This window comes from Pyxicephalus adspersus, chromosome 4 (assembly GCF_032062135.1).
Source record: "Pyxicephalus adspersus chromosome 4, UCB_Pads_2.0, whole genome shotgun sequence".
NCBI classification, from domain to species: Eukaryota; Metazoa; Chordata; class Amphibia; order Anura; family Pyxicephalidae; genus Pyxicephalus; species Pyxicephalus adspersus.
In genome coordinates this window covers 57,475,692-57,492,356 of record NC_092861.1, presented here as the reverse complement: position 1 = coordinate 57,492,356, position 16,665 = coordinate 57,475,692, and the positions used below count along the sequence as shown (strand labels likewise).

Below are 16,665 nucleotides of genomic sequence, written 5' to 3'. Positions count from 1 at the left end.
CTTAACAGGTTTCTGAGCCTATTTAGGTTTTTGAGCCGGATACTCCTTTGCCCCTGTTGTCTTCCTTTACAAAATTATCAATATTATAACTTAATTGTTGGAATTCTGACACACCAAAGTCAATAGAGATTAGGACCCACTTGGGCAACTCCTACCTTCGAACCCTTATCACTGAAGTGAAGGGAGTATATAGTAATTAATCAGGCATAAATACTTCTAGAGCCAGTGATGACAAACTTTGGTTCTGAGTTGATGGCGTCAATTTAACACTAAGAGTTGATGGATGGGGGACCTGCATTTCACCTGCTTTAAATGGGTTTGCATTACATGAGATTTTTATAAACCCACCTGACACAAATAAAATGTCCATCTATCGATCAATAAAAGACCCCTACTCTAGGATTTTAGTTACTATATTATTTCTATTACCCAAACCTCTTTTCACCTATTAATGAAAATAATTTTGCAAAGACTAGAGTGAAATGAGATATATGGATTCAATTGCCAAGTATAAGCTATAATTTGTTTATGTAATTTAGCTGCAGCAGAAACAGAAGAAATACATGAAAAGTTTTTTTTTTTTATGACAACAGGCACTTTTAATGAGAAATGGCTAAATTCCATGGGGTAACGTTTAAAATATAAAGTATGTAACTGGTCACTACCCCCATAGCTCAGTAAAATTTAATTAATACCTTCACATTGACACATATAAAGACAGACAATCTTTCTTTGTCACTTGGCGAAGTTCTACAATTCTTTCTTCAACAATAAAAACCTTTACAGTCCTGTGAAATGGGAGCTCGCAGCAGAAATGATGGTAGGGTTCAAGTAATAAAAAGATTATGATGAGGTGCAATAATCCCATGCCATGACACCTCCCAGGAAAGAAGAAAACAAATCAGTGGTGAAGAAACATTTGGACATCTAGTTCATTAAAAACACAGATTGGTTTCATTTAAAAAAATGCAACAAAAATATGGTTATTTGTAAGGAAGGAGCGAGCATCTTATTCAGCACCACACTCTCTAGATCCTGTTCAGAATCTGGTGCAGCTTTATGGGGTTTACATCAAGTTCAACCTCCTTCTATGTAGCTGCTTCTCTGAAGACCAGATGGTATGGAATCAGCAGCTGGTGGGAAGGATTCTACAAGAAGGAAAGGATAGCAACTTAGTCCTCCTCATCCTCACTGATGTCATAAGCAACAGCCGCAGATCGAGATCTTCTGCCCGGAGATGCAGGTGGGGAGGTTCTGGAGAACGGCCAGCGGAAAGATGGAGAAGGAGAGCGCTCCCGCGAAGGGCTACTGCTAGGGCTTTGTTTAGGGCTAATGGCCTGAAGCATCCTTCCCTTGCCTTCTTTCAGCATGTGTTTCTGTAAAATACAGATTGTTGTCAAATAACTGCTGGTTTGCATTTTTGAGCTGAACTACAAACTCCCATAAACTCAACTTACTGATGAAGCATTAATAAACAATAAAATTATAGTTTAACCTGTTTTCACACCCTAATTTTATTAACATTCTCGGGCACATACACAAAGGGCCTGATTTCTTAGCTCTCCAAGGCTGGAGAGGATACACTTTCATCAGTGAAGCTGGGTGATCCAGCAAACCTGGATTGGATCTGGTCCAGGATTGAAAACATTTGGTAACAAATAGCAAATGACTTAAGAAATCCATTACAGGTTTGCTGGATCACCCATCTTCACTGATAAAAGTGTATCCTCTCCAGCCTTGGAGAGCTTTAATAAATCAGGCTCAAAATGTCTATTTATGTTCTATTTTAAAACTCAAATGGAAAGCTGATTTTATCTCTAACATGTGATCACCATGAAGGCTAATCAAACCTGCTGTCACGGTCCTATACAATGAGAGGCATGGTGACAGATGCAGCAGGCAGAAAGCAGCTGTCACAGTGTGGAAAACACAAATAAATATAATTTAAAACAGGGTTTTTTTTTAAATGCATATTAAGACTGTAGAAGTGTAAAATTCCTCTGTTGTCCTGGACCATTGGGTCATTATACCTTGTTCTTTAAAGAAATTTTACATCTTGAGCATCTCCAGCCACAATAACCTATTCGGTGGTGATTTGTAACTCAAATTACTACAAATTGAGTTTGAATTACAAGCATGTGCACACACATACACATTTTATTTGTCTAAAACCATAAATGGAGAGCCACTGAGCAACACAAATACTGGACCACTCGACTCACTGCAAAATTCTTTTTGCTATTAGGTTTGTTTAGGATATAAAATTTTCACTGTTCTTTCCTTCACTCTGGATATACTCTTTAGACTTTTTATTCCTCAACTATACCCAGACTCTTTATTCCCCATTTTCTTTCATAACCTTAGACCAGTGTTTCTTGCCCTTTTCATCATCGGGGAACCTTAAGGTCCTCATGGAACCCCTGCAATAATTACTATAACCACTGCTGACAGTACATTAGTGTGGCGGTCAGTAGGAAGAAGTACTCTTACACTGCTGGCAAGTGGGAAGAATGTCAACCTTAGGCTACGTTCACACGTGCAATAATTTTCGTTAAAAGACAAACAATTTACGACCGATCAACGACTATTCACAATTATTTTGAAGAATCAAATTGTGCACAATTCTGTACATGCTGAAACAATAGGATCGTTCAAATATAATCCACCAATAATGTACACACACTGGACACGATTGTTTGACCGATGCAGGAAGTGACATGTTAAGGAGAAAGTGTATCACAGAACAATCCACAATCACTGAACGACTGTACACACAATAGATAGCAAACGATTGTCGCCCATCAGATGCGCCGGGACGGCCGCTTGTTTCTGGCGACATTCCTTGCTCATCGGCGGCGTTGTGCACTTTTTTTGTTAACAATTATCGGAGGATCGGTCGTTAGTTGTTCGTTTCCAGCGATAATTATTGCACAAAATCAAAATCAAGTGGGTCTACATTGCCTTTCATAGGTCTAATATATATATACTCCTTGGTGATGGACCTCTTGGGTCAATATGTGTTTGTGAAAATCAACTTTCAGAACAAATATTTAAAATTACATAGGAAAACTCTCGGATGCCTTCCTAGAACTGGGTATTGCTGGAAAACATCTCCACACCCTGTAAGATTACCTAATTCAAAAGTTCACAGAAAATAATCTTTTTACCAATTTTGGGACAAATGCTGTAAAACTCTTGTTGAGGAGTCTTCGTCCATGACTCACTTCCACATATAACTATCTATACAGAAGTCTAAAGCTGCGTACACACTTGCAATTTTTGTCATTGGAAAGGATCTTTCACGATCCTTTCCAACGACAAGGGGCTGCAAGATGCATGAACGATGCTGTACATACAGCACCGTTCATGCTCTATGGAGAGGGGAGGGGGAGAGCGACGGAGCGGCACCCTGCTGCGCACTCTCCCCTTCCCTTTCATTACGATCGGCTGTCGTCCATCGTCCGTGGATCCGGCAGGTCGGTCGTCCGGACGATGGACGACACCGACTGTACACACGGAAGATTTTCGCCCGATAATTGGCCGATGCCGATTATCGGGCGATAAAAATCTGCCGTGTGTACGTAGCTTTAATGTATGTCTGCTTCCTTACCAGAGGGAATCTCATATGCCTTTCAATGTCATTAGGATTACCTTTATGTACAACCACCATCTCCTGCCTCCATGCAAGATTACATCACTGCCATGGCAGTGAAGTGTCAACGACAATCAAGTCATCCCTTGCAGGAAAAAGTCCTGGTCCCAATGGCTTTACCCTGAAATTTTAAAAGACCTGCACCTCTGCCCTTATCACTTTCATAACTAAGATGTTTCAAGATTGTTAAAGACCAATCATTATGTGCCAAATACTGTCCCATTTCCTTGATCAAAGATGATGAGCCATAAACTGAATGGTTACTTACATACATTTGTTCATTCAGGTCAGGTCAGGTTTGGGCAAGGGAGGGAGGCATGGGACAACACTGTTTCTTTACCTTTGGATCATCTTTCTTTATTAAGCAACAATATTTCTTTCCGAATTAATTTTGAGGCAATCAATTACCCAGTGGTACCACTTCCAACAGACCATTCACATATTATTCTAATTACCCACCTCTACTCTTTAACCTCCATCAAGCCCTTCAAAGACATGACAAACTTCCTCTTTTCTTGTTTGCCAGGATTACGGTCATCAAAATGGATGTATAATTAATAACCAAGCATTCCCCCCAGCAGTATTTGAAGCATTGTTTTCTAGCCTGCAAGGAATGGGATCCTACCTCTTTTGAGGGTCTCCAGTGCCAGAAGGATTTCCCTAACATCTCATTTCCATAAGGTGGTTATCAGGTAATCTTGTCCGGGGACCGATACTTTCATCTAAGGTTGGGAACAGAAACTTGGGGATGACCCTTCCACTAATGATTGGGAGTGTATCCATTAGGGAATACAGTCAGCAGAAGTAAGTGATCAGGCAGGTAGGTATGTTATATTACAGAATTTCATGAGAATTAAATAGAGCCCCCACCTCCCTTTATTAAATTATTGCTTTGGCAGCAAAGCAGAAAGAGCACATCTGGGACAGCCAATCGTTCAAAAGTACGTTTTTTTTTTTTTACGTAAATGTGAACAGTTTTAATAGTTTCTGATCAGTTCAATGCTGAAATCAAGCATTTAAAATAGGAATGATGTTCAGTTTACTAGAAATTCCCTTTTCATGCTGAACCACAATAACATATTAAACATTGTTTAGCTGCAGTGCATTAATTAAAATTCTACATTTAGATGTTTTATAAACACACTTTTATAAATAAATTGACAGATATAATTTTATTAAATAGAAGAAATATCTCACTCCTAGCATAATCTCTAACTTTAAGAAGGAAGGACTGTACTTACCAAAGCTCCTTCTGGGCCAAACATTTCCAGGAAGTTTCCAATGAATTCTCTGGACTTTTCCTCCCATTTCTGGATCAAGTCAATGCTTTTTACTTCTACCTTCTCCAGAAATTCCTTAGACTTTTCCTCCACATCCTTCACTTTCTTCTTCACTTTATCCACACGCTCCTGAAGGTTGTACTTCTTCTCCTAAAAACAGTTCAGAACAGACAGTGTCACCTGCACAGTCTTTTGAAGAATCCTTTTTTTAGTGTGTTATATTCTAGTGCATTAGATCTACCAACAACAATTTTAAGAGATTGTAAGGGCAGTTACCATCTTAGCACAACACCAGCCATTTGCACAAAGAAATCCCAGTGAGCTGGAGAATGTAATAGATAATAAAATAACCTACATATGAAACGTACCAAAAAAACTTTATGAAGTCACTGGGGGAAAGAGAAATCTAAACACAGATATGCCCCTAAAATAAATTGCGATGCATTATATTATAGTGAATTGATGTTTTCTATGCAGTAAATTTTGAGCATATTCAATTTAGAGAATGAAGGCATCCTTGCAAAATTGGTTACATACGGCACAAACTAAGACAAAAAGATTGACTTTGACTGTAGGATTTTAGAACACTGAGTTTTGTAACAGAAGGTGTGACTGCAATGATGGGGCTAATACATATAAAGGGAATTCTAGAACATCTGCTTGTATAGACTAACAGGAAACAGTCCATCATTTTCCAGTTATCATTTTTTTAGCAATGCTCTGAATCTTCTGTGGGGAGCACAGATTTTTTATGAGATATATATTTCCCAAGCACAAGCTGAAAAATAAGAAACTACCAATACTCACATTTATGAAGCTAACATTAAGCTCCTTGGCAGTGTAGCCACGCTGAAGATTTCGGCGAGCATAGACATCATAATCTCGTACAATCCTAGTAATGATGTCAGATGTAGAAATTCCTTCTGTGCGCTGAGTTGGTGCAAACATCCCTGTGTAATGACAGTTAGAATGGAATTTTCTGCTACATGGCATTATACATATATGATGTAAAATAAACCTATTTCTGTGTGTGAGCTGTATAGCTTATAATGGAAACTGACCTGCATCTTTTATGTGCTTGTAAACATCATCACTTCCTGCAGATGAGTAAGGGATGTCATCGTGTGCCACAAAGTCAATCTATAAAGAAGACATTAAGAGGTAATATAAATTTGGTGTCTGCATTTATACCGCTTTACACAGAATGTTATTCCATGTTTGTCCCTACCACACAGAAACATACAATTTAAATGGATCTACCAGTCACATCACTTGTGTTATTTTTGAGTAAAAACTATTCAATGGATTTATGTGTTTTATGAAGGGAGTGAGAAAGCAAAAAACACAAAAGGAAAAAAAAAATTTGCACCAGGCAGAATACTGCAGGCAAAACAACTGAAGTCATCACTAACCTATGATGATGTCCCAACATACACAATTACAGATATTGTGTTTAAAAATGACAATTACGCTCCAGCCTCAGCTGTACTGTTTGAAGAGGCAAACCAGTGAAGTGATTGAGTGTGCATTCACCTTCATGCAAATACTGTGGATATTCTTAAAACTGGTAATGGCTGAAGGGTCATGCCTACTCCAACTATTAATTCAGAGAGGCAATCTTGTGGAGTGGATCCTCTCTCACCCTGTGATCCTCAAGGAATTCTGGGGTGAGTGTCCACGGTGCGTTCCTCACCACCTCATCTACATAGCGACAGTGCTGAACTGCATCATACCGTTCGGCCTCATTCATCACCGTGAATCCTTTCAGGTTATGTGTTAACTCATCACTACAGACTAGAAAAAGAATTAGATTAATTCACAGAACTACTAGAACACTATAATGCATAGGTTGAGAACACAAGGACATGTAATTAAAATTACAATTTATTACCAGAAAATAAATTTGGCATGAAATGCTATATATAATTGCAGCACCGGATAAACAGTGACCTTCTAATATACTGAATCCGACTGAGCCAAATCCGACCAAAAAGCGTTAAAATTAAATTCTGTACACATAGTATGAATAAAATGCATTTTCCATATGAATTCAGGTGCACCATGGTCTCTGAAACCAACCAATGTGCAGACACTTTGTATGATTTTACTTCCAGAAGAAACATAAGCGTGTCTTTTCGTTTTACTTCCATGAGAGAAGCTTTTGTATGTCTTATATAAGCTAAGCAAAGTCAGCAAACAGCCCACAATGTTTCCTTGTGTGGTTCAGCAATACTGTTAAAAAAAATGTACAACTCTCAGCAGCCACATATGTCCCCTTAGCCTGCATCCCTTGCCAAAGCCTTGCCTTACCTCCTACAATCAGGTATGTGTTAGGAAAGAGATTCTTTGCTTGCATTAAAGCTCGGGCATGTCCGGAGTGGAAAAAGTCGAAGATACCATCAGCATAAACCCTCACTGGTCTGTCGGCTAAAGAAACATAGAAAGAAAAAATAATCATTTGGTGCTGCCACACAGAACACAGGTCAACTTTTCATTCACTACTAGGCTGAAGAAAGCTTGACTATTTTAGATTTTTTTTCACAGATTTAGTGAAATAATTGTTTTATATTATACAAGCATTAGCCAGTGCTTTGACCTAGGTTTCAGAAATAAGTTATAGTGATGGTAGATTAACCAGAAAAGCTGAAAGCTGGCTCTAGGCCAGTGCTCTGTGGTTCTTTTTTGCTGGCCACACTGCCTGCCATTTCCCAAGCATGCAGTAATTAGGATGCCAGAAAAGATTAGAGGGCAGACACTGGTACTGGCAAGCTCAGGACAATCCTAAATAAAAAGAAATCTGAAGTTTCAAACACAAGCGGCACACTAGTAACTGGTAGGAATGGGTGCAATATAACATTATGGGACCCAAACTGGAGATGTATCACTAATCGCCAGTTAGATAAAAGGAAGTGGGCAGGAGAAAAGAAAGCAACTGCCTTAACTGGCCTAAGTGAGCCCGGAGCACCAGAGCAACTGAGAAATTGAAATCCTAATGGGTGTGGGAAAGAATTTGTAAACTAGAGCAGGAGACTTTTAGAGGGTAAGGAAGCTCTTCCAACAAGATTAGGGACATGGAGTGTGTGAGCTCAACTAGATACAGTCCTGTCCACTCAAGAAGCAGATTTCGTTTTCTACACATTTTGGATTGTCAACACTAACAACACGTTGCTATAATGAAAATCAATACTAAATTATAAAATTATTAACACTTACGTGGGGTTCCCCTTTTGGCTTCTTCCATTGTTACTCTTCTGTATGGCTTTTCATAGTCAATCTGTATTTCATCTGAGAATGGTGCAGGCTCACACACACCCTGCCAACGTATAGGGAATTTTTTTTATTATTACTGATCATTCAATATTTGTTAAGAAAAAGAGTGCACAACGACAGGCCAATGATGCCAATGAACGAGGATTGCTGGAAACAAAAGACCGTCCTCGTTCGCTATCTATAGTGTGCATGGTCGTGCAGCGATTGTGAACGGTTCTGCTGTACACTTCCTCCGGTACACATCACTTTCTGCATCGTTCAAACGATCATATTTAGTGTGTGTACATTATTGGTGGATTATCTTTGATCGTATCATTAAAGCATGTACGAAATCGTGCACTGTAAGTTCAAAATAATTGTGAATAATTGTAGATCTGTTGTTAGTCGTTCCTTTCTAATGACAATTATTGCATGTGTGTATGTACCCTAAAGATGCAGCAAGATCTGAGAGGCCTTATTAGGGTCATATCTTGAAATGGTTCATGGCTAAATCAGTAAATCTTGGCTAAAGCCCTTGCTGAGACACTAGAGATATCCAGGGAACTCCCAGGGCTCATAAATCATGAGAAGCTGGGTATACGGGACATGTCAGCCAAGTCAGTGAACAAATGTTTAAATGCTGATAAGAAAAGATGAAGAGAAGACATTTCTAGTCATATTTGTTTGAAACAACACATCCAAGGTAGCCCTTTTTTTCGTAGAATACAGCACCTATTCACAGGGCTAACAGCATGAATAATGCTTTCAAGAATTTGAGGGTTGAGTTTATAGACTATTTACCAGCTTTAAATGACTGAAAGGTAATAGCAGCAGATAAGCAAAAAGAATATTTTTTGCATGGGTTAAATAAATGTGCAAAAGAACAAGAGGTGAATATGTGGAATAAAGTGAAAGTTTCATAGCTGTAGGTTAGTCCTAGAATTTTTTAGCAGCTCCTTGTAAGCAATGAATATACATTCCTAGAGGAAGTCACTTTTGTTGCTGGTCTTTTCAGTTCCTCATTTTACTTGAAGCTCTGGGAGTGAAAAGAAATATTTGTGTAAAGCAGCGCACAAGACAGATCTAAATGTTTTCTAGCTTGATTTTAAAGCCGACATTGACACCATAAAGATGTTTAAATGGTAAAGATGATTTTTTTTCCTGCTTTACAGGAATAAAGGAGATTTCTTTCCTAACAGAAATATGTAGACATCTGCTCCAGTGTGGGAACATGAATAATCTATTGTAAACTCCTGCTGAGAAACAAATCTCGAAGCGAGTATTGTTTACATTTAAACATTTCTATGTTGACGTCTAGGCACAGCATTTAATATAACCAAGATTACAAGTTTAGCCTTTAACAAAAGGCTTTGTGTTTCTATGGTGAAGAACAGACCCAATGTAACACAGGAAACAAATATGGTTTAATGCATTATTACAATGGTTAGGTAACAAAGAACAACTTTCTATTTTACTTTATGACTTTGCATGTTTATTACAGTAACATAAAAGTGCATTATTGCAATTTACAATACACACTTTTATACACAGGACCTAGAGACAACTGTCAGTCACTTAACCTCCAAAACAAAAAACAACAATATGAGTTTCTTCATCAGCCTTACAACAAATAAAGGAGTCTGTTCCTGCTATTGTACCTACTCGTGCAGATCAGGACAGGTATGCTGGCGGGTGACTCTTACAGATCTGCACTGTACACAGGCTATGTACAGCACAGTGTGAGGTAAAAACTATATTTGCAAAAGAATTTGATGCCCACAATATAGATGTATAGTATATCCTTTCTTTAGGAATATGCATAATAAATGGTATTATGCCCAGCATTAATCTTTAACTACACACAGTTACTTGTATTATGCATTTTATTCCACCACGGGGGACTTTGAAGACCAAGTAGAAAACTAAATAAAGGGAAAACTTAGATACTCCAGAAAGTGGTGTGCATATTTGTGATGCTATAAAAAAATAAATATTTTTTTTTTTTATACCTTTGTTTAATTTCACTTACTATTTTTAAAAATAAAATTGCATGTCACACACACACCAAAACACCAAGCACACTTGATGAATGGGCCTAAATGTTTAGTGAAACATGATTTTGATAAAAAATATATTTTTTAAATAAGTGGACTAACATAGAATGTAAAGGAAAAATAAAATTAAAAAAACAAAACAAAAAGAAAACAAAAAGCACCATACACTGCCACCTGCTGGACAATCTTTAGAATACAACTTTCCTATAGATATATACCTAGTGAAGCATTGACCTAGAACGTAGTCAGCAATCAGTAAAATCTGAACCTGAAGTCTAGCACCTTTTTTCTAGGTCAGTGCCTCACGTATTAGAGAAACTAAGATCTGGATGAAAGACTTGGAGCTTGCACCATTAACACAAAACCATGAAGACCTCATATTTTCACACAAGGCGTCCATTGGTAATAAATATCAGACAAATTCTAGAAAGATACACCCACATTCTAATCCTGTCCATTGGAGATTCAACAAGGAACCTGGTAGTTTTCCCCATATTATTTTTGTCCAAAGTGTCAGATATATTTTTTTTCAAGCTTACTAATGTGTTTATCTAAAATAAGGCCAGAGTCCGTGCTTTTAACTATTGTCTTCAAGATGCCCAGGAAACGATAAGTCTTTACTGCATAATTTATGAAGAAACATTCCCCATCGCAGCTATTTGTCAATAGTTCAACAGGGTGAATGATATTGTGAATATGAAACACCTAAAAGTCTCTCCAGGTCAGAGGTAAAATATTCTTAGGCACATCTGCTGGATGTAATACAGTTCTCCCCCTTTTCATTTTTCTTTTATATCCCCTTTTTTACTTTTCTATTTTTGCTTGCCTCCCTCACTTCCCCTTGTTCTGCACCTGTACACTGACAATGTTTCAGCACCCAACTAGCCATTTTTCATGTGTGTACAACTCTCGCCCCGTGTTACCTGGTTTATTTGTTTGACTTGCTTGTTGGAAAACTTTGTGCACTTGTTAGATTCTTCCAAATTACTTTCTGCCTCACCTATTTGTATTAGGATGATTGTTTTTGTGGGATTATCATTTGCAAATAATCATAAAAAAAAGCCCATAATGAACTGACTAAAAATAACAGGAAGGTATCCGGAGCCACAGCACACAAATACTGACCGTCATATATCGGGGAACTTTTCTAAGCACCGACTCTTCATCTGTTGTTCCATTGGGTCCTTCAAAATCTTTCCTTCTTTTGCGGGAAGTAAGTTTTGTTGTGTTCTGAGACTCCATTATTGTGATGTGAGAGTGACTTGTAGAGCTTGAAATGGATATTTCATATGTTTTCTAGTTCCGTAAAAAGAAAATGACAACAAAGATTCAGCCTTTAAATCTTGCATCAAGTGGAAGGGTTAGAGGGTTAGATCCGCGGTATATTCTGCTCTATTCTATTGAAGATTCTCTTGAGGATACTATGCTGGTAAAAATGTTTTTTAGATTAATATTATATTACATCATTATCAGATTATTAGGTAAAGTTTTCTGTTTCTGTTTACTTTTTCTGTTTCACAATTTCTGTTCATCTGCCCTATGGAAGATGATATACAACAGCAACAGTAAATAGTGCATTATAATTCTATGCTGAGTCAAGAGAATGCCAAGTTCCCCTGTGACTGCAGTTATGGGCACAGGGAGGTGGGCAGCGTGTCCTCTTCTCATATTTCCAGCAAGACTTGGCATTTGAAACCAAAGGAACAAGAACCTCCAAAAGGTCACTTATTCTAACAGCGTGAGCTTACAATTCTCTGCATTCCAGCTAAGTTATCACTAGATACTTGGTAAACATCATCCTCGGACACATTTTCCATGGTACAATTGGCAGATTAACTTCCATTGCTGATATAATATAAAAAGTTTGCCAAGTTGTCTGTAAGCTCAATCACACAATTTCAAAACACAAAGGAATGTTGGATTTATGACTAAAGTATTGCGGACACAGATGGACGTGTACAATTTGTGCATTTCTAGAAGCACTTTACCTACTAAAGGAAAAACTGTAGCAAGGAAGAGACACTTTAAAGCAAACTTAGTAAAAGATTTCAAAATCTAGTAACCAGCTCCAGTGTTCTCCCCAGTCCCTTTTAGTCAGACGCACCACCTGGCACCTTTCAGTAAACACCCGGATGTTTACTTAGTTATTAAATAGTTGGGTTACAGTACAGGGGCTACCAACCAAAGCTTTTTTTGACCCAGCAAAATATTGCTGTGGAAAATACTGCACCTCCAGTAAATTACAAAGTAACAACAAAGTGGTTTTGGTTTATTTTATGAATTTGTGATCTCACAGTGGGTGGACAAATAGTTCTAGTTGCCCTTCCCATAGTAGCAGCCATATATACTGCCAATGGCTGACAACAGTGAAGCCACTGGCTTAGTATTTGAATGCTGGAGACATGGCAAGCTGGTGATCGTGAATTGTCCAACCCTGTTTTAAAGTTAACTTGTGTCCAGATAAAGCACACCAAAAAAAAGTATTTACACATTTTGTACAAGAAGTAAAAACAATTTAAGTGTAATGTCACACTATGTGTTTTGCTGCAGTTCAGCAGGAGGCTTCCCACAAATAAAAATTATTAGATTTTTATTGTGTCCAGATCATACCAATGCACAAAACTTTGTAAAATATTATACTGTGTTGAAAAGAAATAAAGCTGACTTTTTAATTGGAAGGTCCTTTTCTCTGCCAGTGTCATGCCACAACTGAGAAAACCTAAGGGCTGTGTAACAAAATGTAAAAATACTAAAGCAGGTTCCCAGGAAAATTGCGAGCGATGGAAGCACAGAAACCATAGCCTGAAATTCCATGGGTTGTTAGATTAAACATTAGCTATCTTTCCATTGGCAGGAACAAGGCAATGAAAATTTGGTTAAAGCTTGGTTAGCAACCTGCAGGATTTTCAGCCCTGGGCCTAAAACTGTCACATTCACCTTCCCTTGAGACTGGTAATTCATTTTGATTAAAGATATATTGCACTTTTTTTTTTTTTTTTTTTTTTTAATAGTGGCAAAAATATAGCAGGAAAACAGGTCTTTCAATTGTATAAAAGGCATGAATAAGTGAAATGCTGCAATAAATTATAACACATATGAACACACTGTATACAATAAGGTGCACTAAATCTAACACTCATGGTATGAATCCATCTTAAAACTGAACCTCGTTCATCTCTGTATCTAAAAGCAATGTAGAGAAATCCAATGATTAAAATTCACAACTCAATAAAATATTGGCTCTTTCCCTATTATTTTCTGTCCTTCCAGAATGTTGTCAGCCTGTCAGCCCTCCAATATAAACAACCAGAAGATTTAGGAATGGATAACTTCATAACAAAAATCTTTCAACACTTCCCATAATCCATTCAAATATTGATTATTTTTAAACATTTTTTATGCTGAATAGGTTAGAACAGAGCGTCCAACAAAAGAGAGGGAGTAAAACGTTAAATGATGCTGGAGGTCCTCTAGCCAAGAAATAAATAGAATTTGTCTAACTTTATTCCACACCGAGAGAAGCTTGAACAACTGTGCTTGCATGTGGAAGATTTTGCTGTGAACAGACAACATACGGTCAGAGGAGCTCTCCATGCAGGTGAAACAAGCCATCCTTAAGCTGCAAAAACAGAAAAAAACCCATCCGAGAAATTGCTACAATATTAGGACTGGCAAATTCTACAGTTTAGTACAACATGAGAAAGAAACAAAGCACTGGTAAACTCAGCAACGCCAAAAGACCTGGACATCCACGGAAGACAACAGTGGTGGATGATCGCAGAATGATTTCCATGCTGAAGAGAAACCCCTTCACAACAGCCAACCAAGTGAACAACACTCTCCAGGATGAGTCACTTCTACCTGGCTGTCAAGCGAGCTTTGAAACCCTAAACATCTTGTTAGAAGTTTTCACAACCTTACAAGGTGAACAAGATGATCCAGTTAATCATTATGACACATTTAAAGGTATTTGGTTACAAGGGAAAATACCTGCCCAAGAAGTCTCTGAGATGTAAGTGCTGCATTCTTGCCACAAACCAGTAAAACTTAACTTATTCTGTCACAATGGCAGTCACTGTCCAGCAACAAGCAAGTAAGTGAATATGAAAAGCTTCTATTACAGGATGCCAAGACATATTTTTTGGTGGCAACCTTTTAAAACCTACAAGCACGGAGCCCATCTCCTCATGGCTTCCAGGCCACAGAAATAAAAATCATCTACTTATATACATTCGTATCACTCCTGCTTGTCCTGTTTTTCCCTGGTCTGCATGCAGGGAGCTGGAGTCCCTTTCAGCACCCTCCAGCTACAAATATGTTGCTGATAACTGCTAATGGCTGATGGTGTCACTGTTATTGTTGTAATGTGGCATCAACAATCATCATCTGCTACATAAAAGAGGCAATATACAAAGTGCTATGGCATGCGACAATATAAATACATATACGTATTATATATACACATATAGCAGGTTTCCAAACTCATCAACCAGGAGGGATTAGCCAAGGAATTCCCAGATTAATGCTGCGGATCTGCTTGCTCCTGTCAAACAGGTCACAATCTCAGATTTCAGTCTATATTTAAACAAGCCTAATCATCCAGGTTGCTGGTTGCTCAGTTACAGCCATGGGGTCAGAAAACAAGATACTGAAAACAGTGCCCAGTGTTCTAGTTTGCAAAGAATTCCAACCTACAGTAAAACATAACATTCATATCAAACCATAGGTTACATGTAAATCAATAAGCAACTACTTTTCTCTATAATAGACCTATCCAGGGTAAAATGACAACATCTTGCCACGCTGCTCCTCACATCACTGACCGAAGGACATCGGTAGTAAAGTCACCTACCAAGTCCTGCAGGACATCAAGTTCTTCAGAAAATTACATTTTAGCCTGAATGTCAGCAAAATTAGGATGCCGGAACAAAAAGACAAACCTTGGTGTCTTCAGAGGCCGAGATGCTCACTGCCACATAGCCGTATTGTATAAATGAGACAGTCTGCACTTTGCTCAATTCTAATAATAAACTGCTGACAAGTTCAAAGGACAGAACTGAACGAAGGATCATTTCTGCACATATCCTGACCACTGCAGGTTGAACTTGGCACCCTCACAGATCATTTTGCAATATGTAATATATACTGTGTGACAACAAATCAAAATCACCTTGCAGAAGAGTTTTAGGAAACCTGTAGTTTAGGGGCAAAGCAATTTGTTCTCTTTATTATTTGGCTGCTCGATCTAAAACTCACCTTCTTATCATTTCTCTGCCACTCTTGCTGCCAGGGGGGGATACCCAGTAAGTTCAGGTATGACTTTCTCCCCTTCCTACCAATTACTAGGCACTCATCTGATATTTGGTTTGAACATTATTGAAGAATCTGATCATTAGTAATCCCCTTATGCTTTGTGTGAACAAGCCCAACTACAGACACAAAATCTGAAATGAGATAGAGGACATATAAAAACCTGGCATTATAACTCTTCCTTCATTATCCAAACCTTAAATTATATTTCATAGAATACTAACTAGAACATGGCTTGATGGATGAATGTTCCTCACACCTTCTTAGAAGTTGGATGTGTGATGCTATTCATGTTTTGTCCAAGCACATAATATTTTATATACAGCAGGCAATCAGACATTTGTCGGTGTGTGGGGGTCCTCTTCTGGATCAGCCGGGTCATGTGACCCAGCCAAATATTTGGGACAACAAAACTTCTGTTATTATAAATAACATCTCCAGGTATATTCTTTATATATATTGCCATATAAAATATTATTACAAGAACCTGACATCCTTTTGATCAGCAGGACACACAGAGGGATCAGCACTCAGCCTTGCTCAGGACCCCCATGACACTGGGACATTAGGACATGGGGACACGGGGACATTAGGACATGGGGTGATGGGACGTCTGCTTATCTCTCCAGCAGCTGACGTGTCAGGGCAAAGGCTGATCATGACATGGTGATTACATAGTGATGGCTGCTCTGGCTGGGGCACAGGAGATAACACACTAACTCAGCAGATTGATGTTGTCAGTGCAGAGATTGTCAGATAAAATCACTGCTTTGCCCAACACCCTCTGTCCGGTATTATGGCCGTTTCGATATTCCTCACTATCACTCCCAATAAAATGACCATGTCCCTCTACATACACGTCATGTCACTATCCCCTCATCGATACGGTGCAGCTACAACATACAGCTGTGTACACACCAGGCAGCAGCTACATACCAATACCAGCACACACATACACAACAAAAATCCCATACCGGCTCACCTCCGGGTGTCTCCGTGTCCACTTTCCGGGCGGGGCTAACTCTATGTGTGACAGCACCGCCCGGAAGTACAGCTCCAAGTCAGCACTAAAGCTGGAATCCTGGATAGCCGTCCGCCGGGAACACGGACTACACGGCAG

General features: G+C 38.6%; 1 protein-coding gene across 3 annotated transcripts; it reads right to left on the bottom strand.

Annotated features, from left to right (window-relative positions):
• Positions 1 to 571: 571 nt before the first annotated feature.
• PCYT1A (phosphate cytidylyltransferase 1A, choline) lies at positions 572 to 16,665 on the bottom strand. 3 transcript variants are annotated; one of them, XM_072408273.1, is made up of 9 exons: positions 16,520 to 16,665; positions 11,361 to 11,531; positions 8,146 to 8,245; positions 7,243 to 7,359; positions 6,575 to 6,726; positions 5,994 to 6,072; positions 5,740 to 5,882; positions 4,894 to 5,082; positions 572 to 1,376 (listed from the first exon to the last, which is right to left on the bottom strand). In XM_072408273.1, the coding sequence occupies exons 2-9, from the start codon at positions 11,475 to 11,477 to the stop codon at positions 1,173 to 1,175; spliced, it is 1,101 nt and encodes a 366-aa protein (XP_072264374.1). In that variant the 5' UTR covers positions 11,478 to 11,531; positions 16,520 to 16,665; the 3' UTR covers positions 572 to 1,172. The 3 variants fall into 3 exon arrangements, with proteins under 3 accessions (XP_072264374.1, XP_072264373.1, XP_072264372.1); XM_072408272.1 differs by lacking the exon at positions 16,520 to 16,665 and adding an exon at positions 15,492 to 15,510 and having other exon boundaries at positions 11,361 to 11,539; XM_072408271.1 differs by lacking the exon at positions 16,520 to 16,665 and adding an exon at positions 15,176 to 15,194 and having other exon boundaries at positions 11,361 to 11,539.

What these genes read in the sequence shown, in the direction of transcription:
- PCYT1A (XM_072408273.1), bottom strand. Translation starts at nt 11,477, where the DNA reads ATGGAGTCTCAGAACACAACAAAACTTACTTCCCGCAAAAGAAGGAAA. An exon ending in AATTCCTTGAGGATCACAGG is followed by an intron (nt 6,073 to 6,574) that starts GTGAGAGAGGAT and finishes TCTTCTTTATAG; the next exon opens with ATTGACTTTGTGGCACACGA. An exon ending in TTGGCCCAGAAGGAGCTTTG is followed by an intron (nt 1,377 to 4,893) that starts GTAAGTACAGTC and finishes TGTATTTTACAG; the next exon opens with AAACACATGCTGAAAGAAGG.